This window comes from Fistularia commersonii, chromosome 3, assembly GCF_037954325.1.
Source record: "Fistularia commersonii isolate RoL2024-O1a breed Wild chromosome 3, RoL_Fcom_v1.0, whole genome shotgun sequence".
NCBI classification, from domain to species: domain Eukaryota; kingdom Metazoa; phylum Chordata; class Actinopteri; order Syngnathiformes; family Fistulariidae; genus Fistularia; species Fistularia commersonii.
The window spans coordinates 3,406,151-3,433,140 of NC_141286.1; the positions used below are offsets into that span (position 1 = coordinate 3,406,151).

Here is a 26,990-nt window from a genome sequence, read left to right on the forward strand (position 1 = left end):
TTTTTTTTTTTTCCTTTGGATTTTCTCTTAAAGTCAGCTGTGAAAACACAACTTGAGAAATTTGGCGAGAACCCACTGGGTGGAAATGAGTACTTTTTTCCCCAATCAGCGGCGGGGATGCGAATCGGGGTTGTTGTCTGTGGAGGTTCTCAGTCATCCAGCTCATTGTGAATTCTCGGCGAAATTTTCTCGTCGCGCCAACTTGAATTTTTTCACTCGAAGACGTTTCACCCCTCATTCGAGAGGCTTCGTCTGTTCTTCAGAGAGGGGGGTGTTGTTATGTTGGTGTCAGAGATAGAAAGGTGATATCTCCTCACCTGTGCTGTGGAGAAACTGGTGATTTAGGTTCTGCATGATCCCATTAGCAGAGCGGTATTTTAATCATTGTGAGTAGACCAAGAAAATACAGCTTTTGTTTCCTGGGATCGGTATGTTGTGTTTGTTTAATCATTTGTATACCAGATTTCTGCTTTCTTCTCTCTCTCCTCCCTTTTTTTTTCCCCACAATGAATCACCCAGCAAAATGGAAAGATTTACATTTCATGGCCTCATTGAACATTTGTGATTGATCTTTTTCAACCCAGGATGGTGTCCAATTGTCTCATGCGAGTTTGGCATGTGTTAAAAAGGTTTAATTAACATGCGGACCGTCTGTACCACTTGTTTCTTCACCGTTGACTGTCAGCTCATGATCTGTATACCTTTGGAGGTCTCACAGTGCTTGTGACAGCAACAAAATCTGAGCATAAAACAACCCATGACATTAAAAAGCCACATGAGAAAGCGCAGGTTCTCGTAGATCCACGCACATCTGTCACCGTGATGCCGATGAGAAGGAAATATGAGCATGTGCCTCAAATTGGATGGCGCGTCAAGTCGATTTCAAGTCAAACAAATAAATTTAACGGTGTAAAATGTGACTGTGGGCCTGTGACTCATCCATCATCCAGGTTTAGGAGCTCGAGGAAAAAAACCATAAACTGTCTGGCACTCAAACGAGACAATGATAGTGCAGCCTTTCGATCAGGTTTTCCTGACGGAAACGGCGCAGGCACGGCCACGCTGAGCGGTCTAATCTGTGAAAGCAGATGTTGAGTGGGAGGACTCTTGAGTAGTCGTAGACTCGGCAGTAAATATTTGAAGTTTGACACCCCCCGCCCCCCTTTATCAGTACAGCACTCTATTGCCCGAAGGGGTCTTTTTGCTCCCACCTACTCAGTTAAAAGCTAAACTGTCCCAGATTACAGATTAAAAGCGATCATAAGGGGCTGTAGGTCCTCATCTTGCAGCCGCTCTGCACTGGTGGGTGAAAAGAATCTCACCTGCCAGTGTTACTGTGTGACGAGAATCAGGATGTTAAAAAAGTTCAGTCTTTCCAAATTGTGATATTTACAGTTTTAATTGCCTGATGTGTGTGTGATTTAACCAGTCCAGGCCAATCACCTGAACGCTTCTTAATCTTGATCATTTAGTTCTGTGAGCTTGTTTCTGTCATCTCAGCTACTATATTGTTGCGAATTTGGATGAATAAACATGTATTTAATTTCTAGAGGCACAATTCATTTTGTGGCCCTGGAATACTCTTTAATTCACCAGATACTGTTGTCATTAATTTTGTTAGCTGATTCATTCATTCTGTTTGCAATTTTATAGCAAAGTGATTATTCTCTTTTAGGTTATATCTATTCTCCAAAAAAACGTGTTGGATTTTACAATCGAGAAAAAAAAATGCTGCATAAATAAGCAAAATAAATGTATAACAACCAGCAAGTGACAAGAAATTATACAATTTATATCTCACTCTGATGAATTAAACTGAACTCGTTATGCTTTTACACTTAATGCTTTCGCGGTCAAGGACTTGAGAAATTTGAGTGGCGAAAACTGCTGGCGAAAAGTCATCACTCCCTGTTTTCTTTTGAAAGCGACGCTCGGCCAGACATCAGTTTTGAAAAGCCAGGTCAGATTTGAAATATTTTCTGGTATCTTCTTCCTGAGATCAGAGCAGAGAGTGGCTCGATATGGAAAACGGGAATGTCAGTCTAGTCCAGGGGTCGGCAACCCAAAACACCCAAAGAGCCATTTGGACCCGGTTTCCTCGGAAAAGAAAACGCTGGGAGCCGCTATTACTTTTTGACGTCTAAAATAAAGATGTACCACTGCATATATTGCTTTTTATTACCTTTATACATTGTATAAACAAGTGTGTAGTGTGTTGCTTCTGAAATTCACAAAGTATTATGGAGAAAATTAAATTTTATCCATGTAATGAACTCATTTTGAGCTTTGGGCTTTCAGAGCGTGTTGCGGAGCCTTGACCTGAATTTTAAAAATAAATTGGGAAAAAAAATCACTTTGTCAGTAAACAATAAAAAATAAATATTTGCAAAATATCCTCATAAATATTTATTTTACCTGGTTTATGGGACTTCTGCTCCTGAACTTCTGCGCACAGTATCTGCAAATCGGGACTTTAACGGCTTCCGCGAGTGTGACGTTTATTTTGAGCGGCGAAAAATAATAAAAATAATTTTACTTAATATTTCAAGATCACAATAATTTTCCAACTTATAACTAAACGTATAAAAAAAGGAATCAACACAAATGAAATACACTTCAATTAAATATTTATAACTTATTTTCCCAAGCCGCTCGGAGCCGCGGTGTAAAGATGAAATAGCCGCATGCGGGTTGCCGACCCCCGGTCTAGTGTCTCGAAAAAGAAGTACTGCAATGTAAAGCTGCTGTACAGTATGTATCCACCTGTAGCCAGTATCCCCGGTCAGGTGGGGACCATTTTGGGATTTCTCAATTATTTGGGATTTCACAGGCACCTTTTTCACGTATACGGCCACATCGATGTCGTAACTGTCTCGATCCGCAGCTTTCCGAGAGATGAGATCTTTGAACTGTCAAGGTGACCTGCGTTCCCGTCTGATCTTCTGTAGGAAAGGCAGCGACTGGAGACCATCCTAAACCTGTGCGCTGAGTACAACAAGGGAGAGAGCGCGGTCCCCGAGCCCCTGGCCTCCGTGACGACAGGCTTCACCGAAGCGCTGACGGATGGCCCGGCATGCAGATCCTCCGCCGACCACGTCCTCGGCGGGACGGCGTCCTCGGCCTCGCTGCGTCTAGCGCAGAGACAGAGGGAGAGCGACGAGGAGAATCTGAAGGAGGAGTGCAGCAGCACGGAGAGCACGCATCAGGAGGTGAGGACCTCTCCTGCTCCCGGCAGCACAGCCACAGCACTGCACAATGGAGACGCACAGGTCAGAGATCACGCCTCACGGAAAACCCCCTCCGGAAATTCGTGCATGCTGCCGTGGATTGAGCATGTGCAGAAGACGCCTGGTTTTGCTTGTTCAGCAAACAGAATGTCACATATGCATGCAATATACACCGCTCAAAAAAATAAAGGGAACACTTAAAAAACACATCCTAGATCTAAATGAATGAAATATTCTTATGAAATACTTTGCTCTTTACACAGTTGAATGTGCTGACAACAAAATCACACAAAAATGATCAATGGAAATCAATTGTATCAACCCATGGAGGTCTGGATTAGGAATCGCACTCAAAATTAAAGTGTAAAAACAAACTCCAGGCTGATCCAACTTTGATGTAATGTCCTTAAAACAAGTCAAAATGAATCTGTGTTGCTTCCTGAGTGGACACTATGATTTCACACAAGTGTGATTGACTTGGAGTTCCATTGTGTTGTTCAAGTGTTCCCTTTATTTTTTTGAGCAGTATATATATATTCATGCATGCTCACGAAAAATGTCCCATTTTTATTTTCTTGATATGAATATATTAGTAGCTCGACACCATTCCAGGGTTTTTAAAACAACCAGCAACATTTTCATGGACGCTCGTCACAGGCGCTCGTAAATACAGGACCTCTTTGTTTTTTTTCTCAGCACTCTGAATTACATCCCGGAATTGTGTTTTATAGTACGTAATCGTGGGAATCAGAGGTTACATTTTACTCGCAACTGAGCACTCTTGTTAAGGGGTTATTGTTATTTTTCGTTGTATTTCACGTGGATGCATGTGATATGACCAGCAAGCGCGTTACATAAAGGAAAATCAAGCATGCAGTTCTGCTGCTGTGTGTGTGTTGGGGGGGTTGTAAGGTTTAAATAGTGTTTGAATCACCGTTTTAACACCACTAGAATATGTTATGGACATATTCCATATGAACATAAGAACGCTGGACGTCTTTAGTTCGTAAGGCAACAGTATTCAGAGAACATTCACAAATTTAAGGCGACGATTATGATCACATCAAAATCAAATTAGAACTCTTGAGTGATTGGAGTTTTTCAAACAAACTATATGATGCGAAACCTTTAACAATTATATATTTTTGTGCATGCAAAGGATAGGATATCTCATTAAACCTCTTAAATTTCTCAATGACAACTCTCTTTTCCTCTATCTCTGCCCAGTCGCAACGCTTCAGATTTTACGCCGAACGTTCGGGGGGATTTCGAAAGGCCAGATTTTGCCCTGACCCCCCCCTTTCCCTCCCCTGCAGCACGAGGACTCCTCCAGCCCAGGCGGCGTGGGGAGGCTGGAGCTGAGTTACCTGGAGGATGAGCGGGTTCGCGTTCTTTCTCGGATCGATGAGCTCAAGTCCAGGCTGACGGAGCTGGAGCAACAACTGCAGGAGTCCAAGCAAGAAGTAGGCTGGAGCGTTCGAAACATGGAGCTCAAACTGGCTACGCCATTAAAAAAACAAATGGACATCACAGGAAAATAAAACTAATCTGTTAGTAGGTGGCTGATAATAAGTAATAATAATTGCATCAGTTATGCAATAGCTGCAGAAAAATAGCTAACAGGCTGAACACTTTGCAAAAAGCTACTGACAGATAAAAGATAACAGTAAAAATAGATGCAAACACATGATTAAAATGAGTTTATCACAAGGCTTATAGTCACAGCAATCAGTTGCTAACAATTCTATGCCTGTAACATGAGTTAAAGGTGACAACTTGGCTAGCAGCCGCTAATAGAAGCTACGAGAAGCTAAGACAGGAATAGCCAATGCAAAGTTATGCAGAAGCTAAAAGGCGAATAATGTACAATTTTAATACTCTTTAACTTTTGTAATAGGTAGTTTGCATATCCAAAAATTTTGCTGTACATATCCTCTTTCTTAAAAGAAAAAATTCTGACTGCACCAATTTAAATTGAAAGGATAACTGTTTAATTTTAACATAACAATAACAATTTAACAATTGTTAAAACAATTTTAATTCATTTTCGGTAATGAGGATTTTTTTCACCGTATATTTCGATGTATAACTGGTTGTTTTTCTTCTGACAGTTGAATTCTTCTCAGCGGATATATAGTCGACATCTAGCAGATTTTTTTGGGGGGGATATTTAACTGCTCTAGGCATATTAAAGGGAGGTCACTTTAAGTTTTATGCCGATATCTAAGCTATTTTTGATCGACTCTCTTGATTTATTTTTGAGTTCATTTCTTTTATTCTTGATTTGCAGGTTAGGATTTGGATTCAATTTTGTTTTCATGTCATTTCTGGACGATTTTAGGTATTTGTTTCTTGTTGCCCGGCTTATTCTTGCGTTGTTCCCTGATTTGATTTATTTTTGAGTTCATTTATTTTATTCTCGATTTGCAGGTTAGGATTTGGATTCATTTTTGTTTTCATGGAATTTCTGGACGATTTTAGGTATTTGTTTCTTGTTGCCCGGCTTATTCTTGCGTTGCTCCATGATGTTACTGTTTTTTTAATGTCCGTAAGAAAAAAAAAATGCAATTTAATAGAAAATACACATATTGAAAAGCATCTATGTTAACTCTTACTAAAGGCAACAGACAGTTGAAATTTAGCCATGATCCTGGACTGAATATACTGCACACACAAATTACATTTAGCTGTTTTTAATAAAAAAAAAAAGATGCTTTCACTGCTTTCTACCAAACGTTTCAGTTTCAAGGCTCCCCGTTGTGACTGTGGCGGTTGTGTTCCTCAGGCAGAGATGGAGCGAGCCCTGCTGCAGGGGGAGAGGCAGGCCGAGCTGGACCAGATCGAGGCCGAGGCAGACATCATCGGTCAGCTGCAGCAGAAGCTGGACGAACTGGAGAGCACCATTCAGAGAGAGAAAGACAAGGTAAAAGCAGGAGTGTGTTGGTTTGAATCCCAATAGTGTTGGTCAAGGAGAATTCAAATGGGTTTTAGCAAAGAAGAAAAACACAGAGTACCGCCACCGCCTGAGCTCTGACCGTCCCCGAAAGGGTCCCTTCTTTCCTTACGTCCACCGTCGGTGTTTCTTTGCCCCGAGGATCTCCTTACCTAGACAAGTTATTGATTTCAGAGTCTGGAATCATACGAGGGGCTAAATACATGACTGTGTTTGCTTCCCTGTGTGTAATTTCTTGCATGACTCCCCCACCCTCCCCCCCGTAGTGGTCTGCTCTCAGGTGACTTGTCATCCCTATTTCCCCCCTCACTTGGCTCTGCTAAATAATCGACGTCCGTTAACCGTTTTAACGGGTGCTTCGCTTCTTTCGGCACTTCCAGCCGCTCTGTTTCCGATCCATTTCGCTCAGCTTGCTTCTTCATTGCGTGCATGACAGACCCTGTAGGCCGGGAAAGCTGCCCTTTTAATGGCTACATTCGTTTAATAGTGCACGGGGTCTACCCAAGTCTTAGAGGATGGAGTTCATGTAACCGAAACTGGCATGTTTCTAGTGGATTAAGTCCATCCCTTTTCCTGTGCCTGCATCCAACACTTTTTTGACTTGACTTGGTTCATTCTGGTGTGGAAACTCTTAACTATTTCCATTTTACGAAATGTAAAATGGTCATTCATAATGTTTTTTACCGATGAGTCATTGAGGCAGCAGACCGAGAACGTGTCAGCGTAAGACTATAATATGAACATGTATTGTGTGTTGGGTCCCAAAGGTGTACAAAAACATAAGTCCTATTAATGCGGGCTTCTTATGAATATTATTTTGTCATTAAGATGTTGGGAAATCCATTTGTTTTTACAAGGCCTGCCCAAAGCTAAAAGATTTTGGGTGGATTTTGGTGCTCCTACCAATTTGGAATTAAAAAAACTGATAAATATAAATCAGTGATTGTACTCAGTAAAGCAGCTGGTTTGCGATTAGAAATATGTTTTAAAAGTATCAATGGTATAAGTGCGTTGGTTAACATAACCCATTTCAATTGATCTTTTACTGTATATCGTCTATTGGTAACAGATGTGCAACATATAGATGGTATATTAGTCAGGCTAATTTCGACACATGATAATATAAAGTATGCAACAACAACCTGTGCCATATGACAACATCAAGGAAGACAAACATTTAACTCTGATAAGAAAGAATTCTCTTCTCGTCACTCTCGGGTGAAACCTAAAACCAATAGATTGTCAGAAATATATATTTTTTGAGAATTAATGTCATTACTTAAATACCACGCAATGTAGATGTCGTGTAACTGACGTCATAGCTTCCATGTAACCAAATATCAGCATCATGTGAATGACAAATGGATCAAATTTACATATGACACAGTGACTTGTCTTCTCTAAGCCAAGGAACATAAATTACTCGTTATATATTTTGAATGGCAAATGTTGACCAGTTATTTAGCTAACAAATACGTCTGTCAGCCTCTTACCTTTGGCATTCAGTTATTAAAGTAGAACCAACTGCGTCTCATAGAAATGTGATGGCATATCCTTCAGCTTCTGAGAAATATGCCTTCAGCCAAACCTGTAACTATGTGTTGTTATGTTGATGTGATTATGCGTTTATGATACCACTGTAGAAAATGCTAGAATTGATCAATATTGTCATATTTAATTAAATATCCAAATATTTCTTATCTTACTTGCCAAATGCACTGTAAAACTCTCAACCATTATTATTCTACATGTTGTATCGCAGAATATCTACTGCCTCTTGACCTTGTCTTATTTTGCAACCAAGTTTTCATCTGTTAGAGCAAAAATTTCACATGAAGTAGTTGAGTATTGTTAAAAAAAAAAAAAAAATAGATTCTCTGTCAAGTCCAGTTCCAAGCACATTGTCTATTAATGAATCCCAAGTTGTAGGTAGTAACATGCCAAAAATTCAGTACAGACTTCCTGTGCTCTGCCAAATTCTGAACAGCCTTCAGGATGTGTCTGTTGCTAACACCTAACAGCTTTTTATGTGCATGGCGTGAATTTTGAGCAGTGTGTTTCTCTCTCTCTCTCTCTCTCTCTCTCTCTCACACACTACCTCTCTCTCTCTCTCTCTCTCTCTCTCTCTCTCTCTGTCTCGTCCATCCATCCTGTGTGGGCGTGTGTATTGTGTCTTTCTAGGAGAGGGCTAATGTTGAGGCCGAGCGCCGGGCCCTGCAGAGCCTCCAGGAGGGCCACGCTGAGCTGCAGAACCAGCTTCATAACTGTCCCGAATCCCTGCGGGAACAGTTGCAGGAACAACTCAAAAGGGTGGGTTGTCAGTTGAGCAGAAGCACAGAGGCCGAACCCGAACCCGGGAAATCCCGCCTGCAGAACCCCTATGTGACAAGCTGCCGTCAGACATCCTGAAAACCAACATCATCCCTATGACCTTCAGTAGAACTAGTCTAGCACCTTCCGCTGCTCTGCCTGTCGCTGAAGCAAAACCATGCACTCATTTTAGATTCGGCATGACTTAGAGTGGAGCATTTATTCATTACTTAAAGTCTTTTGCAATGAATTGACAATTAACTGTATTCTGTCAGAGGGAGGGAACTCTTAGCTATTTATATCCTCTAAAACATAGGCTTTTTTTTTTTTTTGCATCTTCAGATTATCATGAAAAGTTGATCATATTACCTTTCAAAATCCACTTTTCAAAATGGAGCTGAACACCAAATATCGGTAAACACAGCCCGCTATACTGCTACGCCGAAAACTTTGAACTGGCTTTATCGTGAATGTCACAGCCTCTCACTAGCCTAGACTTTATAATAATTTTTACCCTCAAATATGATAGCAGGATATCTTGGGCGGCTCCCTGTGTTTTATTCAAAAGGGTAAAGACAGAAGAAAAATCCAATATACATTATCGTGCTTGTAAGAGACATGACAAATACACAGATTTTTCCCCAGCTAAATTCTTGCTTAGCTAAGAATAAGAACAACTTTATTTATCCTGAAGGAATTTGTTGTGCCAGAATAACAAGAAAAGCATAACAATAATAAATAATAGTAGAAAATTGTATAAACAGTCAAAAAAAAAAAAAAAAAAGCTGGGCATATCATCATGCTGCAGTAGTATATACTGCATACTGTTACAGTAAATACAATTCTGTGAGTATTATGAAAAACAATATCAGTTTACTATATTACATGAGTTACTGCTTGAAGGGTTTTTGTCATTTCTGTAGATAGAAATGCTTCCATGCATGTTTGGCAGCTCTCAGCAAATTCCACCTCGTAGCGCTGTTTGGACCTTTCACCTTTTAGCAGGGTTGTGCTACACATAACTCTCGACAGTATCTGCTCTCTTATTCAAAATCCAAATGCTGTTCATTCATCATGTGATAGTGGGGAAACACACACACACACACACAGTGGAGGATGCCACAGAACCAGACTGGTGGCTGTACAGAACTGAGAGTCAGAATGTTGTGATGCTGTCAGTGTAGCAACACTAAGCTGCAACATATCCTTTTTTTAATCACTTGCATGTTGTAGACTAGAACGTGCTTGGATGTTGCCCTTTTTTGATTCAGTAAATATAAGCATACCAGCATTAAGGCCTCATTAGCAGAGCTGATCAATATCATCTGGCATGTTTTTATTTTTGTTAGCATCAGATTTAGCCCTGCTGCTGATACCAAATCTGCATAGGTCAAAATCTGATCTTTTGTATATAAATTCCAAGCTGGACAATAATATTGTAAAGGCATCTATGATACGACAAGATGATTGCGGCTTTACTACAAAATAACCAAAATCATCTGGTACAGTAATTAAAATGACCAAATTTTACCATTTTACGAATCACTATTCTGTTGCTGTAAGTCCAGTGCTAATTTTAATTTTCAATCTAACATTTGTCAGGCATTTCTCTTTTTGTAGCTACTTATAGCAGATAATCATCAGTATGCTGCTGCAATCAGCTCTGGTTTGACAGTATTTACAACAAATGTGGTTTAAATGTCAGATGTTAAGTGAATATGTGATGCTTAACAGTGAAATAATCTGACCTATTTTGGCTCCAAAACCCCACTTTTGATATCCAATTTAAAGGATTTCTTTGTGAGAACGGGCGAGTGTCCCACCCCCTGTTGCACAAGTGTAATTTGTTGTTGCCGTAAGCTGCCAGAATGTTGCCCACCGCTCCCACATGCTACTTCCTCCCTCATTCCATCGGCGCACATGAACGTCTCCAGGTCCCGTCTCCTCCCGCCGATACACCGTTTGTGTACCGTAGCTCATGTGACTCTGCACTGCATGTGTGTACTTGATCTATTTCCCCTCTGTGATTTGTTGTGGCTGGCATATGTTGTTAACCGCTCACTAATCAATTAACCTAGGCCTTGGCTAGATCCCCTCTCTGCCCTCCTCCCCATCATCCTGTGACTCCTCTCGTGTAAATGAATAATGTCTGAAATATTACATCTCAGTAGAATACCAGAATTTTATATTTAAATATATGTATAATCCATATATTCAAAATGTGTATGTCCAGATATTCAAAATGTGACATTATGTACTGTATTTGTTTGATACACAACTGGGATTGTCACGCTACGGAAAATAGTCATACCTCAGTTACAGTAAAGTAAATCTGAATTTAGGCTGTGTGATATTTTCCATTTATGGCTGTTTGACATGTTGACTTCTTTTTGAATGGTCTGACCACTTGCTTTGACCTTTCACACTGCATGTCAGTGGATTGACAGCAAAGGCTTCTTCACAAGAGACATGAAGTTCACACACTCTGCAAAAAAGTGTCATAAACTTGAACCTATCAGTGTCTACACACTGATAGGTTCAAGTTTGGAAAACTTCTCTTTATATTGGCAATAGATCCATCAATCGAAAACCACAGGAGAAAATTCACTCGTTGTGCATTTGTAAAAACTTCAGTAATCTTTGAATTCCTTCCTCCTGCATCTTCCACTGATGTGAGTATATATTTTAATGTAACAACTGCCCCAGGACTACTTTATGATACCGTAATGTGACCTCCTTTGAGTTTTCTTACAATTTAGTAATTTCTTGGCACAATTTACTTCTTTTTTTTAATGACTTTTGTGTTTTTTGTGGTGTAGTTTTTTTTGTTTCCCGGTAGTTATACCTTAATTTCGTCATGATTTCTGTGCTCATTTTCAGGTCAATTATTCATTGATTCTGATATAAGGCTTCTGGGTTTGTGACATTCATCCACTCCCCTTCAATAATGCAATAATTCTCAAGTTAAAATTATATTGACTGAAAATTATATTGAAATTATATTGACTGAAATTCCACAAGACCTGAAAAGCCAAATGTTTAGTATGAAAAGATTGGGGCAATAACGTAATTATAGTCGTAATGTAGATTTATTTATTTATTGGTATTTATTTGCCAAATAGCAAGAGGCAAACAGGGTCTAAAGGTATTTTTCAGTGCACCGGGCCTTTTAAATGAGGTAGTGAGAAATATTAGATTTGTATTATTTATGAAGTGTGGCACAAAGGTCTTGCGTCTCTGAGCCAACAAATTCGATCTATAATCAAAGACGGTAAGATGGAGGTTCCAGACAAGCGACAGGCAGCACAAACATGCAGTCCACAAACAAAACACGGGCCGATATAGATTCATTACATTTTTTTAACCAGACTTTCTGCTCAAAGTATTCATTTTATGATCAATTAGGTGTCAGTGCTTTAGCATATGTATTAGCATTTGCTAATACATCGACACCCCATTGCTTCGACCTAAGGTTCCTGCAATCCGATGCAGAAAAAACGACTAAGAATCGACAGAAGAGCGGTCATTACTCATAACCTTCTTTTGCCGTAATTGTTACAAAAGACAAAGCTGGAGTGAAACGGGAAAGAAAAAGTTAAAATGTATGTCAAGCTGTTTGTGAGTGCAAATTGCGCCTGCTTCCACATTTTCTCAGGGTTCTCTGCCGCCATTATTTTTACATTTAGGCAGCATAGATGGCTCGAGCACGGCCCGAGGTTTATTGGCTTTTCTGTTAGCCAGTGATTGTGAATTAATTAACCGGGATTGTGGTATATAGGTTTTTTTTTTTTTTGTCTCTGTTGGTGTAACTGTTGTCGTATGCGGCCTCTCATAGGACGGAGAAGCTCTGGAGGCAGGAACCAAAAAGTTCGAGGACCTGGAGTTCCAGCAGCTGGAGAGGGAGAGCAGCCTGGAGGAGGAGAGGGAAACCATCAGTCAGCAGCTTCTGCAAGAGCGAGCCGAGTACCACAGCAGCGTGGCGCAGAGGAAGGTGCGATGACCTTTCAGACGTTCGGCGGCAACTGCTCCAAATTCTCACCGTCACCTTCTTTATTTGAACATTTTCAACAGCCACGATACATGAAAAACTCACGTAACGTAATTCATTAATACCGCCGAGCCTGATCACACTTCACAGGAAACGTTATTCAGCATTCATTTTTTTCACGGAGCGGTTTCTTTAACCACAGGACAAAGTGTCTGCTCTGGAGAACCAGGCGAACCAGTTAGGGCTGCAGGCAGCTCAGGAGTGCGAGCGGCTCGGCAAGGACCGGACCCTCACGCTGCAAATGCTTCAGAAGGTAAACTGAATGCATTAATGATGAGATACAATGCATATTGCAGCCAGAAGCGTCTCTTTTCAAACGGTGCACAATATAAATCGTTATAGTCACTGTGAATGATTACGCCCACAGAACATGGGCGTCTTTTAAATTTGCTATTTATCCCTATTTAACCCTATTTTAATTTGATACTTCAGTCTAATTTCTTTGCAACGCCATGCCTTGTTAATGACCCTGACAACACTGCACAACTCGTAGGGATACATAGACTCTACCAGAATAAGGTGATGATCGGAGGAAGAAGTCTGATGTTCAAATGTATTTAAGCCTTTCATCCAAACGCATCCAAATTATAGGGACTTTAAATCAACCCATTTCAAGGCAGAAGTTATTTTGGCAAAACATGCAAGGAGTCAGGAAAATGACTGCTGGGCGGTCTGATGCAACATGAAGGAAGGTGGCCACTGATTGTGAGAGTATTTCATTTAATTTTGAGTTTCACAGAACCAGGGAAGCCCAAATTGCCAAACAACACCGATGTACGTTTCGCTCAAAGTCGCATTTGGAGTAAGTGAAGTTTAAAAAAAAATGTTCTTACAAAATCGACGCGTGGCAATATTTCCAGGAGAAGGAGAGGTTGTCGGCCCTGGAAAAGCGATACCACAGTATCACCGGAGGAAAGAGCTTCCCCAAGTCGTCCACTGCGATGAGAGAGGTGAGAGAGATGCATCGGCTCTTTCATTCCCCCGTGAAAACACTAGTTTTAACATATCGCCTCAGGAATGTAAACAGAAAGCGGCCTAGCGTATCGCCCCATCTCACCTCTACTTTGTTGTGTAGTGAAATCGGTGTTTTGGAACTAACTTATCATCTCGCAAGGTTTGAAAAGCTAACCTTTCTCATCAAATTGTCATCAGAACTGAAGCCGCGACACGTTAGAGGGGTCTTTGCGAAAGCTCCTGCTTTTTTTTTTTTTTTTTTCTAGGCATTTTCCCACGTTAGTTTAGCAACTGTATCAAAAGCATGTATTCCTGAATTGTTACAACAGGAAGCGCTTCGAATCAGTAAGGCTGACCTGTTGTTAGAGGATATCTACTCCTTCCAGAATGCCCTCTGCAGAGCCTCTCCTCCTTACTTACATCCCACCCCTGTCTGTCACTTGTACCCGGGCAGCCCTACGGAGGTAACCGGACTAATGTCACCTGCATGAAAGCTAGTTACCCTTTTGCTGAGCACGTCGCCCAGATGTGGATGTCTTGGTCTCACAGTGTCTGCCGTTTGTTCTGCGCTGACCCAGTTTTTGTGCACCATACAGACAGGTGATAAATAAAAAGTAATTCATATTGAAGGAGATGTTGAGGCCACCTTAGAATTGCATCTGTATCCCTATATTCGACAAGAAAGCCTGTTTATCACTAAGAAGTCACCAAGTATGTGCAAGAAATGTCATACATGAAATTAAACATCTGAAAATGAGCAAGAAATCACCCAAATATGAAGCGAAATGAATATCCACGAGAACAATATCTTTTCTTATTGGCATGGATCATGCTTTTAAACCCCCCGCGACCCTGATTGCACGATAAGCGGCAGACGACGGATGGATTCTCCAAACCGAAGCAGAAATTGTTGAATACCAGGCAGTTGCATACACTGATATTGTGTTTTGATCTTGTCATGCATTAAAAGAAAGATAGTTTTGTCACCTGTCTGTAGTGAGTAGCATCTGAGAGTATCCGGCATGGTGCAACTCTTAAATCCCACTTTGCCCACTTGTTTGTGGAGAGAAAGCGTGCTGCGGTGTAGCGTCTCAGTGGTGTCTTTTTTTTTTTTCAGTTTTGCTTTTTAGCCTTATGATGCTAGTGCGAAAAAAGCGCCGCTTACGTGCGCGTACCTGCACTCGGTACGCTCACGTTCCACTCTGTGTTGCCACTTGCACTCACTTGTACTTTGCCCTTTTTTTTTTTTTTTTTTTAAGTAAATTCACGAAAAGCAGCTGAATTTCGTGGCCGGTTTGTGTCGCCGCCACGTGTTTTTGCGTGTCCGCCCTGCGCGGGAAGCTCGGTGCAGTCTTGTCCTCATGGCTTTTTCATCCTGTCTTAACTGTCGTCGGCTGCTGCTCAGGAGTACATGAAGCCGTCAGACGTCTGTAAGGTGTACGGCAGCAACGGCCTCCATGACTGCGGCAGGGCGGCTTCGCTCGGCTGCTCGTTTGCCGTAGATGCTACATTAGCTGGCGCCTGCGAGGTACCATCACTTCTTCCTGACCCGTCTCTCCCTGTTAAATGAGATATTCACTGCCGTGACGTGTTGCTCCCTCTGCTGGTGTGTTGCTGTCGCTGGATCGCCTCTGTGTCTCATGCTTGTTCTCAGCCCATTCGTCGAATTAGAGTCCTCTTTATCCCGGGGGGAAGGTCTTAGCGCAGGTATCTCACATCCTTTAGCTCCTTTAATATTTTATCACTAAATCAGCCCAATTTTTGTTCACTTCATAGAAAACCCATTAACATTTTCATTGTCATTAATCCCCGTCACGTACCATCGCTCATGTTTCGAATTGCTCATGCGGATAAACAACAGTTCAATAGTACATTCACACAATAACACAAGCAAAAAAAAAAAAAAGGAATCACAATCATTTCATCATCTGATTCTGTCCTGTTCTGACAGACTCAGCCTTCTGGCCCCGTCTCTCCGCAGAATTAATCTCGAACTCGGCATTCGGCGTCCCATCGGACTCTGACTTAAACAAACGGCCAAGCAAACAGAGCTCGGCTCCAGGTTGCGGTGCAAATAACGTGTCTGTTCTGGTCGTTTGATTAATGGACGAAGGTCATTTCCTTCCCCAGAGTGCATCGATCCACATCTGTGAGTCCGAAGACCGTTCAGCTAAATTAAACATACAGCATCAGACGGGTTTTAATAGATGTTGAACCTACAAACTCGGGTCCTTGCAAGTTTTCTTTTTAGTAAAAAGCAGCAAATATTTTATTGGTCTTTCATCTGTTGGTGAAACGATACATTTTTTTATTCATAATACAAAATGATAACACACATCCACATGTGTTAAACTCAGATTTATTAGCAACTGTTAATTCATTATTTTCTAAATTTGAACAGTATTTTCAATCAAAACAACAATTCTGAGTTGAAGGATACTTTTAAATTGCTTCTTGTGGGCCGCCTTTGTGTTGACGCTGTCTGAAAGCTGATCACTTTGTTCTCATTTAAAGTCAGGGAGCATCCGGCACCTGAAAATGTAATAATATGGCTGCTACGTGCTTATTTGACATTGAGTGACTCGCGAGCAAATGGAAAAATACAGGAATGTGTCTCATATTTTTGATTTTAACGTCAGATATGGGTCACATGTGTGCGTTCCCGGCTGGACATCCAACATTGTGAGATGTTAATATTTGAAGTAACGTTGAGAAAATCATCAGCCGTTTTTTCCAAAGGAACTATTTGAACTCCAGTAGTAACAACAGCTTCTTTTCTTGTTTTGGTTTTTATATGAACTGTAATCTAATGGAAATCCAAATACTGCAGTTGATATTTTATTGGCTTGAAACACAACCTTTCATTTGTCATTTCAATCACGTGTCAATTACAGTTTGACACGTGTCTGACATTCTAACCTACAAATGTCATCAATTGCGTTTGATTTTTAACAAGAAATCGGTCCCTATTTAAGAACTGCTGCCCGAGTGTTAAGCCTGAAACATGTTATCATTAAAAAAATGCTTGGGATAATTTGCAAGATGAAGACATTTCATTTTGATGCTTTGGGCTCACTTTACAGATAAAACTTATTTACCTTTATTAAGAACATCGGTTGATATCTAGTATTGGGAGTATTTTTAAAATCTTCTCTTTACAAGTGGTTTTGATTCAAACTTGCCTGTTTTTTTTTTTTTTTTGCTGTTTTTTTTTTGGTTTTTATAAATGTTTTGCTTCATAGATTTAGGACGCCACCAAATTACTTCTTGAACTGGACGATATGCTTCCCCGTGATTCTGTCTCACCTTAAGAGTTTAATCTCAACACGATCCCCAAAATTTCCACATTAAAGACGATATTCCTGCTTAACAAACGAAACTGAACTCTACGAAAAACAAAATTCAGAGATAGAATTTATTCATTATGCATGTAGGCAGGAAAAACAAGGGGCGCTTTCCAGATGCTCAGCAAAAGTGGACAATCAGCCTTTTCTGTGAGAGCACCAACCTTCTGGAATATTCACCCTGCAGGAGCAAGCAGAGGAGGAACTACTCTGCATACAGTGTTTTGAATTAATAATTAACAGTGATTAATAAATAAAACTCAAGAGCAGCGTAGCCTGTAGTGATTTCAACCTACAGGGATTTTTATTTTCCTCCTGATATTTACAGATTTTTAGCAAATCCTCATCTCATGTAGCGTCCAGCTTCAAGTGGACACGTTGTCCAAAGATGTAGTCCTTTGCTTGCACCATGGAGGCGCACGCAGCAGCTACACCGCCGTTTGCCGCCGGTGAGACGAAATCTAATAGAGATCTAAACATGTGAAATCTGCTGTATTTATCACCCTTTCAAGTGCAAATCACCAAACACGTCCCACCGGATCACATCTCAAGCTCGCGATCACATCTTTGATCCGGATGCTCTTAACGTCTTAAACTCTCATTGTTTCATCTGGCGCTCGCTGTTGTTCCTCGCCGGATTAAAGCTGATCAAATATATTTAAAATGTCACAAAGACCGTCGCTTGCATCAGCAGTCTCAAACGGTCCCAAAAAAGTCCAAAAAATAGTGGCGTTAAAACTCCCGAACCCACTCTCCTCAGAACGGGCCCAAGCATAACAAAGTTTAAGAATAAGAACAACTTTATTAATTCCGAAGGAAATTGTTGTGCCAGAATTACAAGAAAATAAAACAATAATAAATAAGAATTGTATAAACAGTAATTTGCGTGCGCACAAATAGTGAGATCCACATTTTAAATGGCCTTTATTGTGTTAGACATTTATACGCAATTTAAAAAAACAAAGGGAGACAAAAACAATACAGTATTAATGTCAGGTTCAGCTTTTCTCTCTAAACACAAACTACTTTCAGTAAAATGTTAATGCCTGCACAATGTTGGTGTCCATTCATTCATACGTACATTATTTATGTGGAAAAACAACAAACTGATCAGATCTTTGTCATACAAAACAGATCCACTGATTAGTTTTCATATCAGCGAACGTGTCTTATGATATATGTGTGAAAAACAAGCATCAGCTAATCAAATAATTTTAACTGATTTATCAGTCGGACCCAAATAAATTAACAAAATGAAAAAAAAAAAAGAAAGAAGTAGTACGAACTGTCTGGCCTTCATTGTGAATTTTTGTGTCGCTTTAGCCCTCTCCTCCTCTGCTCCTCCATGACTGATCGAGATGTTTTCCTCCTCCTCCCAGTCACTGACGTTTTTGTCTTCACCCTTCTCCTCCTCCTTCCGCTCTGTGTGTGTGTGTGTGTGTGTGTCCGTGGATATCGAAAGGAGTATGTGACTGTGGGACAGTTAAATCAGATGTATGGGATGCCAAAGGTGGAAACGTCCCCTACCTCCCCGCACCGCCAGCCCCTTCGGTCCGGAGCCGCAGAACCCGCCTTCTCCTGCTTCTCCTCTCCTCACGGCTCCTCCCTGTCTCTGTCCGTGGAGGTGTGTGTTGTCCTTCAACCTCCCCCCTTTTCCCAGGATCTCACCGCACGACTCTGTGCTCGGCCCGTCCGTTTGACGAGATAATAGCAGACCCTCGGAGACCCCGAACGTTGTTATATTATTCGTCACAGGCGGCGGCGGCGGCGGCTCTTCCTGTCTACTTGCACTGCAATTTAGCCTGGAGTCACAGACTCCCCATTCTTTCAAAGTTCTGCTAAAAGTAGCTCTCAGCAACTTGTAGCTGCTTAGGGGTAAAATAAACCGCATTTCCTGCCAGGAGAACATCATTTCAATGGATGCGTTTATGTTTTAGTTGCTCGCTGTGCCGCGCGATCGGGAGGTAAAGTTAATGTCGGTAAGCGGCCAGCATTTGAATGGGTTTCCCAGGAGACGGGCGGAGAGTGTCACTTTGAGAGAATCCAAAATCGGGATTAAAATTACCTTACAATAAGCCCGCCGCTACTTCTCCGGCTGACGGAGGGCTGACGTCGCCGCTCACCGAGTCTGCTGGCAGATGCATCAGTGTCTATAGAAAAGATTAGTTTAAGTAGCTCATTGAATAAGATGAAAAACTTTAATGCCGTTGTGCGAAACTGGGTCATTGCGGCAGAAACATACAATTAAGATACAGAAATGTAAAACAGGGGATCCGGCGGCCTCGGGGTACGAAGCATAATGCGGCTGACAAGAACAATGTGTCGAAGATATTTAAGAACAATTTTCAAAGTGTAAAACAAATGTGTTCTATCCTTCTCCTACCATCTTTGAATGCTTTCTAATCTCTCGATTGTCTTATTTTCTTGGTCTTCCCTTCTCTTTTCTTCCCTCCCTGTCTTTCTCTTGTTTCCCGCGGGGGGCCGCAGTACCAGTCCGAGGGCAGCAGGCCTCGCCTCCCCAGGTTAGACTTAGAGCAGTGGTACCAGGAGCTGATGGCGGGCTCCAGCCAGCTCTATACCCCCCCTCTGTCCGCCAAGTCCCTGTCCGGCCGCAGGCCTGCACTGCAGGTAGAGGCTTTTCTTCTTTCTCTTCCTTTCCCGTTTCCTTTGCTGCTTCCGTCTGCAACGGCAACCCCTTAGACGCCCGGGAGTCCGCGTTTCGTCGTCGACGATCGCTTCGGCCGACTCGTTCCGGTGTGACGAACAAGCTGGCGGAGCTAAATTGAAAGAAAACGTGGTGTTTGGCGTTTCATTTCCAAAAAAGAAACTTTGGTCGCCCTCTGCGAAAAGGAACGAATTTACCCTCAGGATCTTTTTTCCTGAATAATTAACTGACCGTCACATCGATCGGCTTTACTCGACATATAAGGTGTTTTGTAAAGCCGCATTCATACCAATTAGAGAGCAAAATACATGTATTCAGACATATATAGTGATCATAGAATTAAATCCCATTTTAGAGCCAGATCTTTTGAATCTGGCTAATATACATCGATAATAATTCAATTTTAGGATATTTTATTAATCAGTGGACAGTTTATCTTATACTTCCATGGTTTATGAGTGCGACATTGACTGAAATTAACCCATCAAAGGCCTTTTGTTTTGTGTGTGTGTGTTGGTTTGTGTGTGTGTGCCTGCCCGTGAGCTTGTGTGCTCGTGCTTGTGTTAAACTGCAAACTAACTGTTTTCTAGTTGTCAGTCTTAAATAGTACATCAAACAATCAAGTAAACTTGCAACTTTATTGCCAGAAGTCTTTTTTTTTTTTTTTTTTCTTTTTTCCCGTCATCAGTGTCTTCACTCATAACATCATCACGCGAATCCTTTTAACCCGTACAGGCTCTTGGGTCTCAATTGGGCATCGGGGTGGGGGGTCATCCATCACATGGCGCCCTTTAAATAATATTTAATAATAACTCTTATAATTCTCCACGCTCCCTCTTCAGGTATTCCGTTCCAAGCTGGACAGTGATCCAGGACAGTCTCCTCATCAGTCCAAATCTGGGTCAGGGTCTCCTCTGCAGCAGGGAACGGCAACACTGGGACGCAACTGCAGCTCCAAGGTACTGTTATATTTTGCAATTCGCACAGGAAGGTACTTGTCACGTCACTTCCGAGCCCCTCTCAGCGCCGGGTAATCCATCCGAACTCCAAACTGAAGCCAAGTATTTCCCCCCCCCCTCTGCTGCCTCTGACCCAGCAGAGCCCCCTGCTGGCAGCCAACAGCTCCAGCAGTTTGCCCAGGAACCTGGCCGCTACCCTGCAGAGCATCGAGACCAAGAGACAGCTGGCACTGCAGCAGAAAGGTTAACACCGTGACACACACACACACATATACAGAGAAATTCTTGTAACTCCATTTGCAGGTATATATTGCCTTACTTTGTCCGATGTTGAAGCAAGTTTGGATTCTTTTTTTGTTTGTGTGTTTTACTTAAGATTTATACTTCTATCTTGTTGTAATCTTTTTTTTATTGAACTTTACAAATCTACCTGTTTTTTTTTTAAAATCACGAGTGAACAATATGCCAAATGAATAAAAAAGATAGAGTAAGCATTCAATTTGTGCACATTAATAAGACATTTGGGAAAACTAATCAAGCATGACATTTAACAAAATGTTTCAAGTGAATAACCCAAAGAAAAAAGAAAAGTTATCATTAAGTGACTTCAATATTTCACCAAATACCATCTTTGATCCTTTTTTTTTTTAATTCTTTCAAATACAAGTTATTGCTCCACATCATATTTTGCTTTCTGTTCAGTTTTTTTTTTTTTTTTTTTTTTTTTTTGGCTTATCAAACTTTTGTTTCTGTTTCTTTGAAAAGATCTGTAAATAGGAATAGCATAGAACATTATGTAAACAACCATTTTAATGTAAGTCAACAAATTACACGGGCATCTTTTTGGTAAATCTCTAATACTGAATTATAATAGATCAATAAAACTTATTACACATTTTTAATCCTAATCATTCATTCCCTCTGCCATAAACCTCCTATTTACAAAGTAAATCACACTCAATTTTGATTCCCGAGGATGATTTTTAATGATATAATTCATCACCATCAAGTGTATCGGTTTGAAACACCATCTGTATTACATCGTGTGTTTCCAATATTTTGGCTTTCAATTTAATGTGCATAGGCGAGACAGGACAGGCTCTCTTGAGTGTTTTATTCTCGATTTAAATCCTCTCCCATCACACTCTGCTCTCAGTACACGGCTGGAAAGTGCCGGAGACATGGGGAGTGTATACACGCAAAATCGCATACGCCTGTGTGTGTTCCATCTAATCTTCTCGGTCAACGTGCCATTGATTTCGCCCATTTTTTGCAGCTATCCAGCCCCCTGATTTGCCCCGTTTATAAGTTTAGCACCTCTTGACTTCCTGTTTGTGTTTGCCTGTGGACTGCAGAGCCCCAGACCTGCAGGCAGCCTGACGTAGAGAGCAGATCGGCAGGTAGACGGCGGTTTGTTCCACTGGAATCTTCCTGCTCGCTTCGCTTGGAAACCGGCGGCGGCTGAATTTTGTTTAAACCTGTCAAGAGTCAATCAGAGAGTTGGTTTTTATATGACCCAAATCGCTCATTATTTAACGGCGGAAAAACGAAATTAGTTAAGCGGAGCTAATAAGGCTAATGGAGTAGACAGACAAAAGAGAGACATGTATTTTACAACTAATCAGGCTCCTGTCTGAGGGCTTCAAAGGGGGCGAGGGGAAAAAGAAAAAAAGTCTAAAATTTGTAACCGAAGCTTTAAAGCGATCTGGCAGGTGACTTCTATTTATTCATCCATCAAAGGTAACGTTTACCACAACTTGACACTTGGCGGGTATTAATTTGAGACTCTGACTTCACTTAAACCCTTCTCTGCCGGTCTCTTCCATCTCTGGTGTGTCATTAACTCTCCCCCCCCTCTGAGATTTCTTTTCATCATTTCTTTTGTCTGCAACACTGAACCCCCTTTCTTCTTCCATCAATCTTCTATGAGCATTTCTCCTGGTGGGGAATAAATCTTGCATGCCCCGAGTCTTTTGGATTTATCGACCTGGGCGCCAGATGTATCTGACTTTTGTCTGGCACAGCAGCAGCATGGGTGTGAAAAGTTAGAGAGAAACTTTCTGTTGGTGGGACTTTTTCTTTTTTTTTTTTTTTGGGAAAAAGTGGTAAAGAGTGTCTGCATGGATGTGCGATGCACGGTCCCGGTGTCGGTTGCCTATATAGTGTGTGTTTGCAGGGGAGGACTCGTGAGACGCGAGTGGGTTGTGTGAAATGACTCTCAGAAATCAAGTGCCATTTTAAAATGAAATAATTTTAACAGGAGTTCAAACCCAAAAAAAAGGATGATAAATAAATATATAAATAAAGTGGAAGAAATTACAATTTTTTTGGATTGTTTATATTTTGCAGCATAATATTCCCGAGCAAATCCAGACCGAAACCATTTGTAAAAAAAATTTAAAAAAAAAAATAACGAGCGAGAACATTTCCTGTGATTGACTTGAAATTTTCCCGAGATCCGGCCGGACTAAGATCGCAGTCAGTTTCCTTAAAAATAGTATTAATAGTATTACTGCGCTGATGCTTGAGCTGCCCCAGATCAGGTTAGGCACCAAGTTAGGCTATGCAGTGTGTGTGTGTGTGTGTGTGTGTGTGTACGTATGTGCATGTCTTTGTCTTAAAAAAAAAAAAAACTAACCCAAGCTTACTGCTCTGTATATTTCCTGTGCATCTTGTATTTGCAAGTGTTATTTGCAGCGCTTATGTCCTCTATTGTAAGTCGCTTTGGATAAAAGCGTCTGCCTAATGTAACGTAATATTAAAGTTTTAGCTTTTAAATTCAGAAAAACATTCAATTTTGAGCGGTAATAGTGGGGGTCGGAAGTCTGGCACTTTTCTGTTTGGGGTCAGGAGCGGGAAAGCTAGAGAAGCCCTGCTGGTCCTTCAGCCAGAATCCGATGATCTGCAGGAAAGGAGCTGACCTCCGCCGGCGTATCGATCAGGTCAACCGCGGAGCGAAGGTCGACGTCACGGCGATTTATTCCTTTCCTCGCTGCAGGTCAGCAGGTGATCGAGGAGCAGCGGCGGCGTCTGGCCGAGCTCAAGCAAAGAGCGGCGGCTGAAGCTCAGTGCCAGTGGGAGGCTCTGCACGGCTCGCAGACCCACCTCATCGCATCCTCGCCTCCCTCGCTGTCCTACTCGCCCATCCTGGCCTACGGCCCGGCGCTCTCCCTCGGCTCGGCGGCCGCTCCTCTGGTCCAGCACTCCATCCTGCACCACCAGCCCCCGTCGTCCGGAGAGCAGCCCTTCGACACCCTGAGCCTGGAGAGCTCGGACAGCATGGACACCTGCGTTTCTACCGGGAACAACTCGGCCTGCTCGCCGGACAACATGTTCAGGTATCGCGGAGACAGTCGCCGTCACGCCGAACAAAGAGTTTCCACAAACATTTAATTTCTCTGTCAAGCCCTTTAGCAACTCTAAAGAGCATCAAATCAAAGCTGCTGATTTTGACTTATATCCTGAGGCGCTGTTCTAATCCTTAGGTTGTTTATATTAAATCTCAGTGCAGAATATTAAATGCAGAAATAAGGAATCAAACAGAATTTTTCAGCAAAATGAGAAATATTTCATTTTCATTTTTACTCAAAGATGCCTGAATGTTTTCCCCGGACATTGAAATAAAACAAACCGCACCCAAAAGCGCCGACCTTGAACGATATGTACTGAATTTTTTATTAAAAAGAGATATGTAAGTTAGTGAGTAAATTTAATAAATAGTCGTATTTATTATTATTATGATCTTTTTTTAAACTATCTTCCACTTTGTGTTTCGAACTCAAGCCATTGAGCCCAATGAGCCAATGCAAAGTGATGTCAGTGCAATACATGCTAAGTAACCTAGCGTATCTATTCATCCTTCATAACTTTGCACTGAAGCGGGATCTGTCTTTCTCGCGTTCTCTCAAAAAACAAGTCCTTAATAATACATTTGTTTGGATCCGCGTTGCTTAACCTGGCCATCTAAAAAACATCACAACAAAACTGCAATACCTGGAGGGCTAAAGTCCAGAGCCCTCGTCGAGAAAGGGCTTCTTATTTATTGTACGCGGTTTCAACATGTTTTTATCGGTCAGCTCCACGTAAACACTCCAAATGAAATCTCAGGTGTGATTCGGTGCAGAAGATGAAATCTCAAGTATAGTATTTTAACGAAATGTTACTAACTACTTTCATCACGCATGCTACGGCGTTCGGTGTTCCGCTCATACGAGGGCTCGCTTTTAAACTGTCCTCGGATTCTATTGCGTAATCTCTGCTTGTAGTGCCAGCATTTGAACAGCCCATATTGAATACCTGACACTTGCAATTTATGGTTTAAAAAACTGATTTCTTTTATTAGGGGGGAGTAGAATTCCTTGTTTTTTTTTTTTTTAATTTTTTTTTATACATTGGCCTCCCGCCTTGATACCCCTCCTCCGTCTAAAACCGCACACAGATCCACCCGGACTTCCCAGCATGCTTTCTCAGCAACAACCGGCCGAAGCTCTATCAGGGACGTCCGCTCAGTTTGGATGAAAGGAAGGAAGGAAAAAAAAAAAAAAACATCTTCAAATTAGTCGTATATATTTCCCTTTTTACTACAGCTACTACAGTTTTGCCGTGTAAGTGTCTCCTCCAGTCGGCCTTTGATCGGCCTTTACGATTCCTACAAAAGAGAAATTCCATGTAGCAGCTTAAAAACGTCTCGCTGACTGTGTTTTTTCTCTTTTCTGTTCTTTAGGCATATTTTCAAAGTTATTACTTATTTTTAAGTCGTTTCTGGTCGCCTCTTATTTATCCATTGCTTATGATCGGCACGTATAATATCCAGATAATTTATCACCGCGGTGAAGTTAATGCCTTGTCTTAAAATACCTCATTTCAAATTAAATACCGCTCGCTTATACAGTTGTTGGGAGACAGACGAATAAGAAATGGAATAAAATAGACAGTGAAACTCCTGGTGTCTGCATGGGATCTGTGGTTTCCTCCCTCCGTCCAAAAACATATGAGACCCTAAATCACCACAACGTGAATGGTTGTTTGTCTCTGTAGACCTTGAGGCGTTATTTTAATGCAAGTTAGAAGTACCATTTCCTAAGTTACTCATCTCAACTTAAACACCTCAGTCATTCAAGAACATAATTATAGTCCAGAAAAGTGACAAAAATGATACTATTTAAAAAAAAAAAAAACATACATATATTGAGAACAAACCCCAAAATGACAAGCAAAACTGTTTATTTTTCACAGGTGATTACAGTGTTCGACGGCTTTTCTCCTTTTTTCGCCCTTTGTCCGATTTCACTTTTAATATAACAGCTTTCCTTTTTTCTTGGTCTTGCAAGAGTCCGCCTTACATTCGGGAGACATGTTTAAGGGTAAAAAAAAAAAAAAAAAATCACAAAAATATGCAAACACAAAAGTAAGAGCACACACACACACACACGTCAACAAAGAGTGCGTACTACGACCCAAGCGACGCCGCATAACAGCACCACAAACAATTTCCCCCTTGATGCTTGAAGTTTATGTTGTGCTGCGTCAAGTCAAAATTTTGAATTGTTTATGTGCTCACCGCCTTAAAGTCAAAGTAAAGGATGACGCAGGCGGTGGTATATATAGTGAATGAACAAATTAAATAATGTGTTTATATGTTTGTGCGTGTGGGAGGGGCGGGGTATATGTGTGCATTTTCCATTCAGGACGAACTATTTACCGTATTTAATATATATTATACATTGTGCTGAACAAACAGAAATGCGGTGCAAGGCAAAATAAAAGCAGACAACGGTCTAAAATATAACTCTGTTGGAGATCACTGGTGACGCTGCTCTGTTGTGTTTTTACGCCAGCCTCGGAGCAGTGGACGGGCTGAAGATCGAAGAGATGGAGAAAAAGCTGAAGGAAGCGCAGATGGAAAAAGCCAGACTTATTGAATGTCGGGTACGTCTTCGACTTCAAAAGGGGGGGGGGGGGGGGTTTACACAGCGTAAGAACTCAATTATCCGGACTCGGACTCAATGATTGATGAGTCCTCGCAGGAACCGAAGTCGATAACTGAATATAGAAAATGTTTCACCGCGGCAATTGGACCCTTTCCTTCATTTTTATTGGTTTCTCTATCAGCTGTCTTGATCTATCGGCGCTCTGACGGGGAGACCCAGACCCAATGGATGCACAGTATATAAATATATTAGCGCGTCTCCTTCTGTATTTGCCGAAAGCCTGGGAAAAAAGAAATGTACATGAATGTATGGACCAAAGGCTGCGCTCCCTTCGCGCCCCCACGTAGATCAAAAACCGGTGTAATGAAAGGCTCTCGTGCAGGATCGGGAGAGTCTGGCTCGCCATCAGTTGCTGGAGGAGGAGCGACGGAGGAGGGAGGAGGCGGAGCGAAGACTGCAGGATGAAACTTTCCACCGGCAGCAGCTCGTGGAGAAGGAGGTCAAGATGAGGGCCAAGAACTTCTCCCAGGTCAGCGGAACGAGACGTAATCCGGTGTGCGGGTGTGAAATGACCTGGCGGAGCTTTACGAAAATCGACTT

The 26,990-nt window shown here is 41.5% G+C and overlaps 1 protein-coding gene across 16 annotated transcripts in view; it reads left to right on the forward strand.

The window, feature by feature from the left end:
• phldb1b (pleckstrin homology-like domain, family B, member 1b) overlaps positions 1-26,990 on the forward strand; it is a 127,707-nt gene that overhangs the window by 95,149 nt on the left and 5,568 nt on the right. For 4 of the 16 annotated variants that reach the window (XM_086141590.1, XM_086141609.1, XM_086141599.1 and 1 more), the window contains 15 exons: positions 2,949-3,269; positions 4,544-4,690; positions 6,013-6,150; positions 8,362-8,490; positions 12,326-12,481; positions 12,681-12,791; positions 13,399-13,488; positions 14,898-15,020; positions 18,299-18,460; positions 19,324-19,464; positions 20,344-20,460; positions 20,601-20,703; positions 23,459-23,798; positions 26,298-26,388; positions 26,773-26,919. In XM_086141590.1, coding sequence (XP_085997716.1) covers positions 2,949-3,269; positions 4,544-4,690; positions 6,013-6,150; positions 8,362-8,490; positions 12,326-12,481; positions 12,681-12,791; positions 13,399-13,488; positions 14,898-15,020; positions 18,299-18,460; positions 19,324-19,464; positions 20,344-20,460; positions 20,601-20,703; positions 23,459-23,798; positions 26,298-26,388; positions 26,773-26,919 — 2,316 coding nt within the window. The remainder of the gene's footprint in view (positions 1-2,948; positions 3,270-4,543; positions 4,691-6,012; positions 6,151-8,361; positions 8,491-12,325; positions 12,482-12,680; positions 12,792-13,398; positions 13,489-14,897; positions 15,021-18,298; positions 18,461-19,323; positions 19,465-20,343; positions 20,461-20,600; positions 20,704-23,458; positions 23,799-26,297; positions 26,389-26,772; positions 26,920-26,990) is intronic. The other 12 variants (XM_086141636.1, XM_086141697.1, XM_086141654.1 and 9 more) reach the window with 9 other exon arrangements.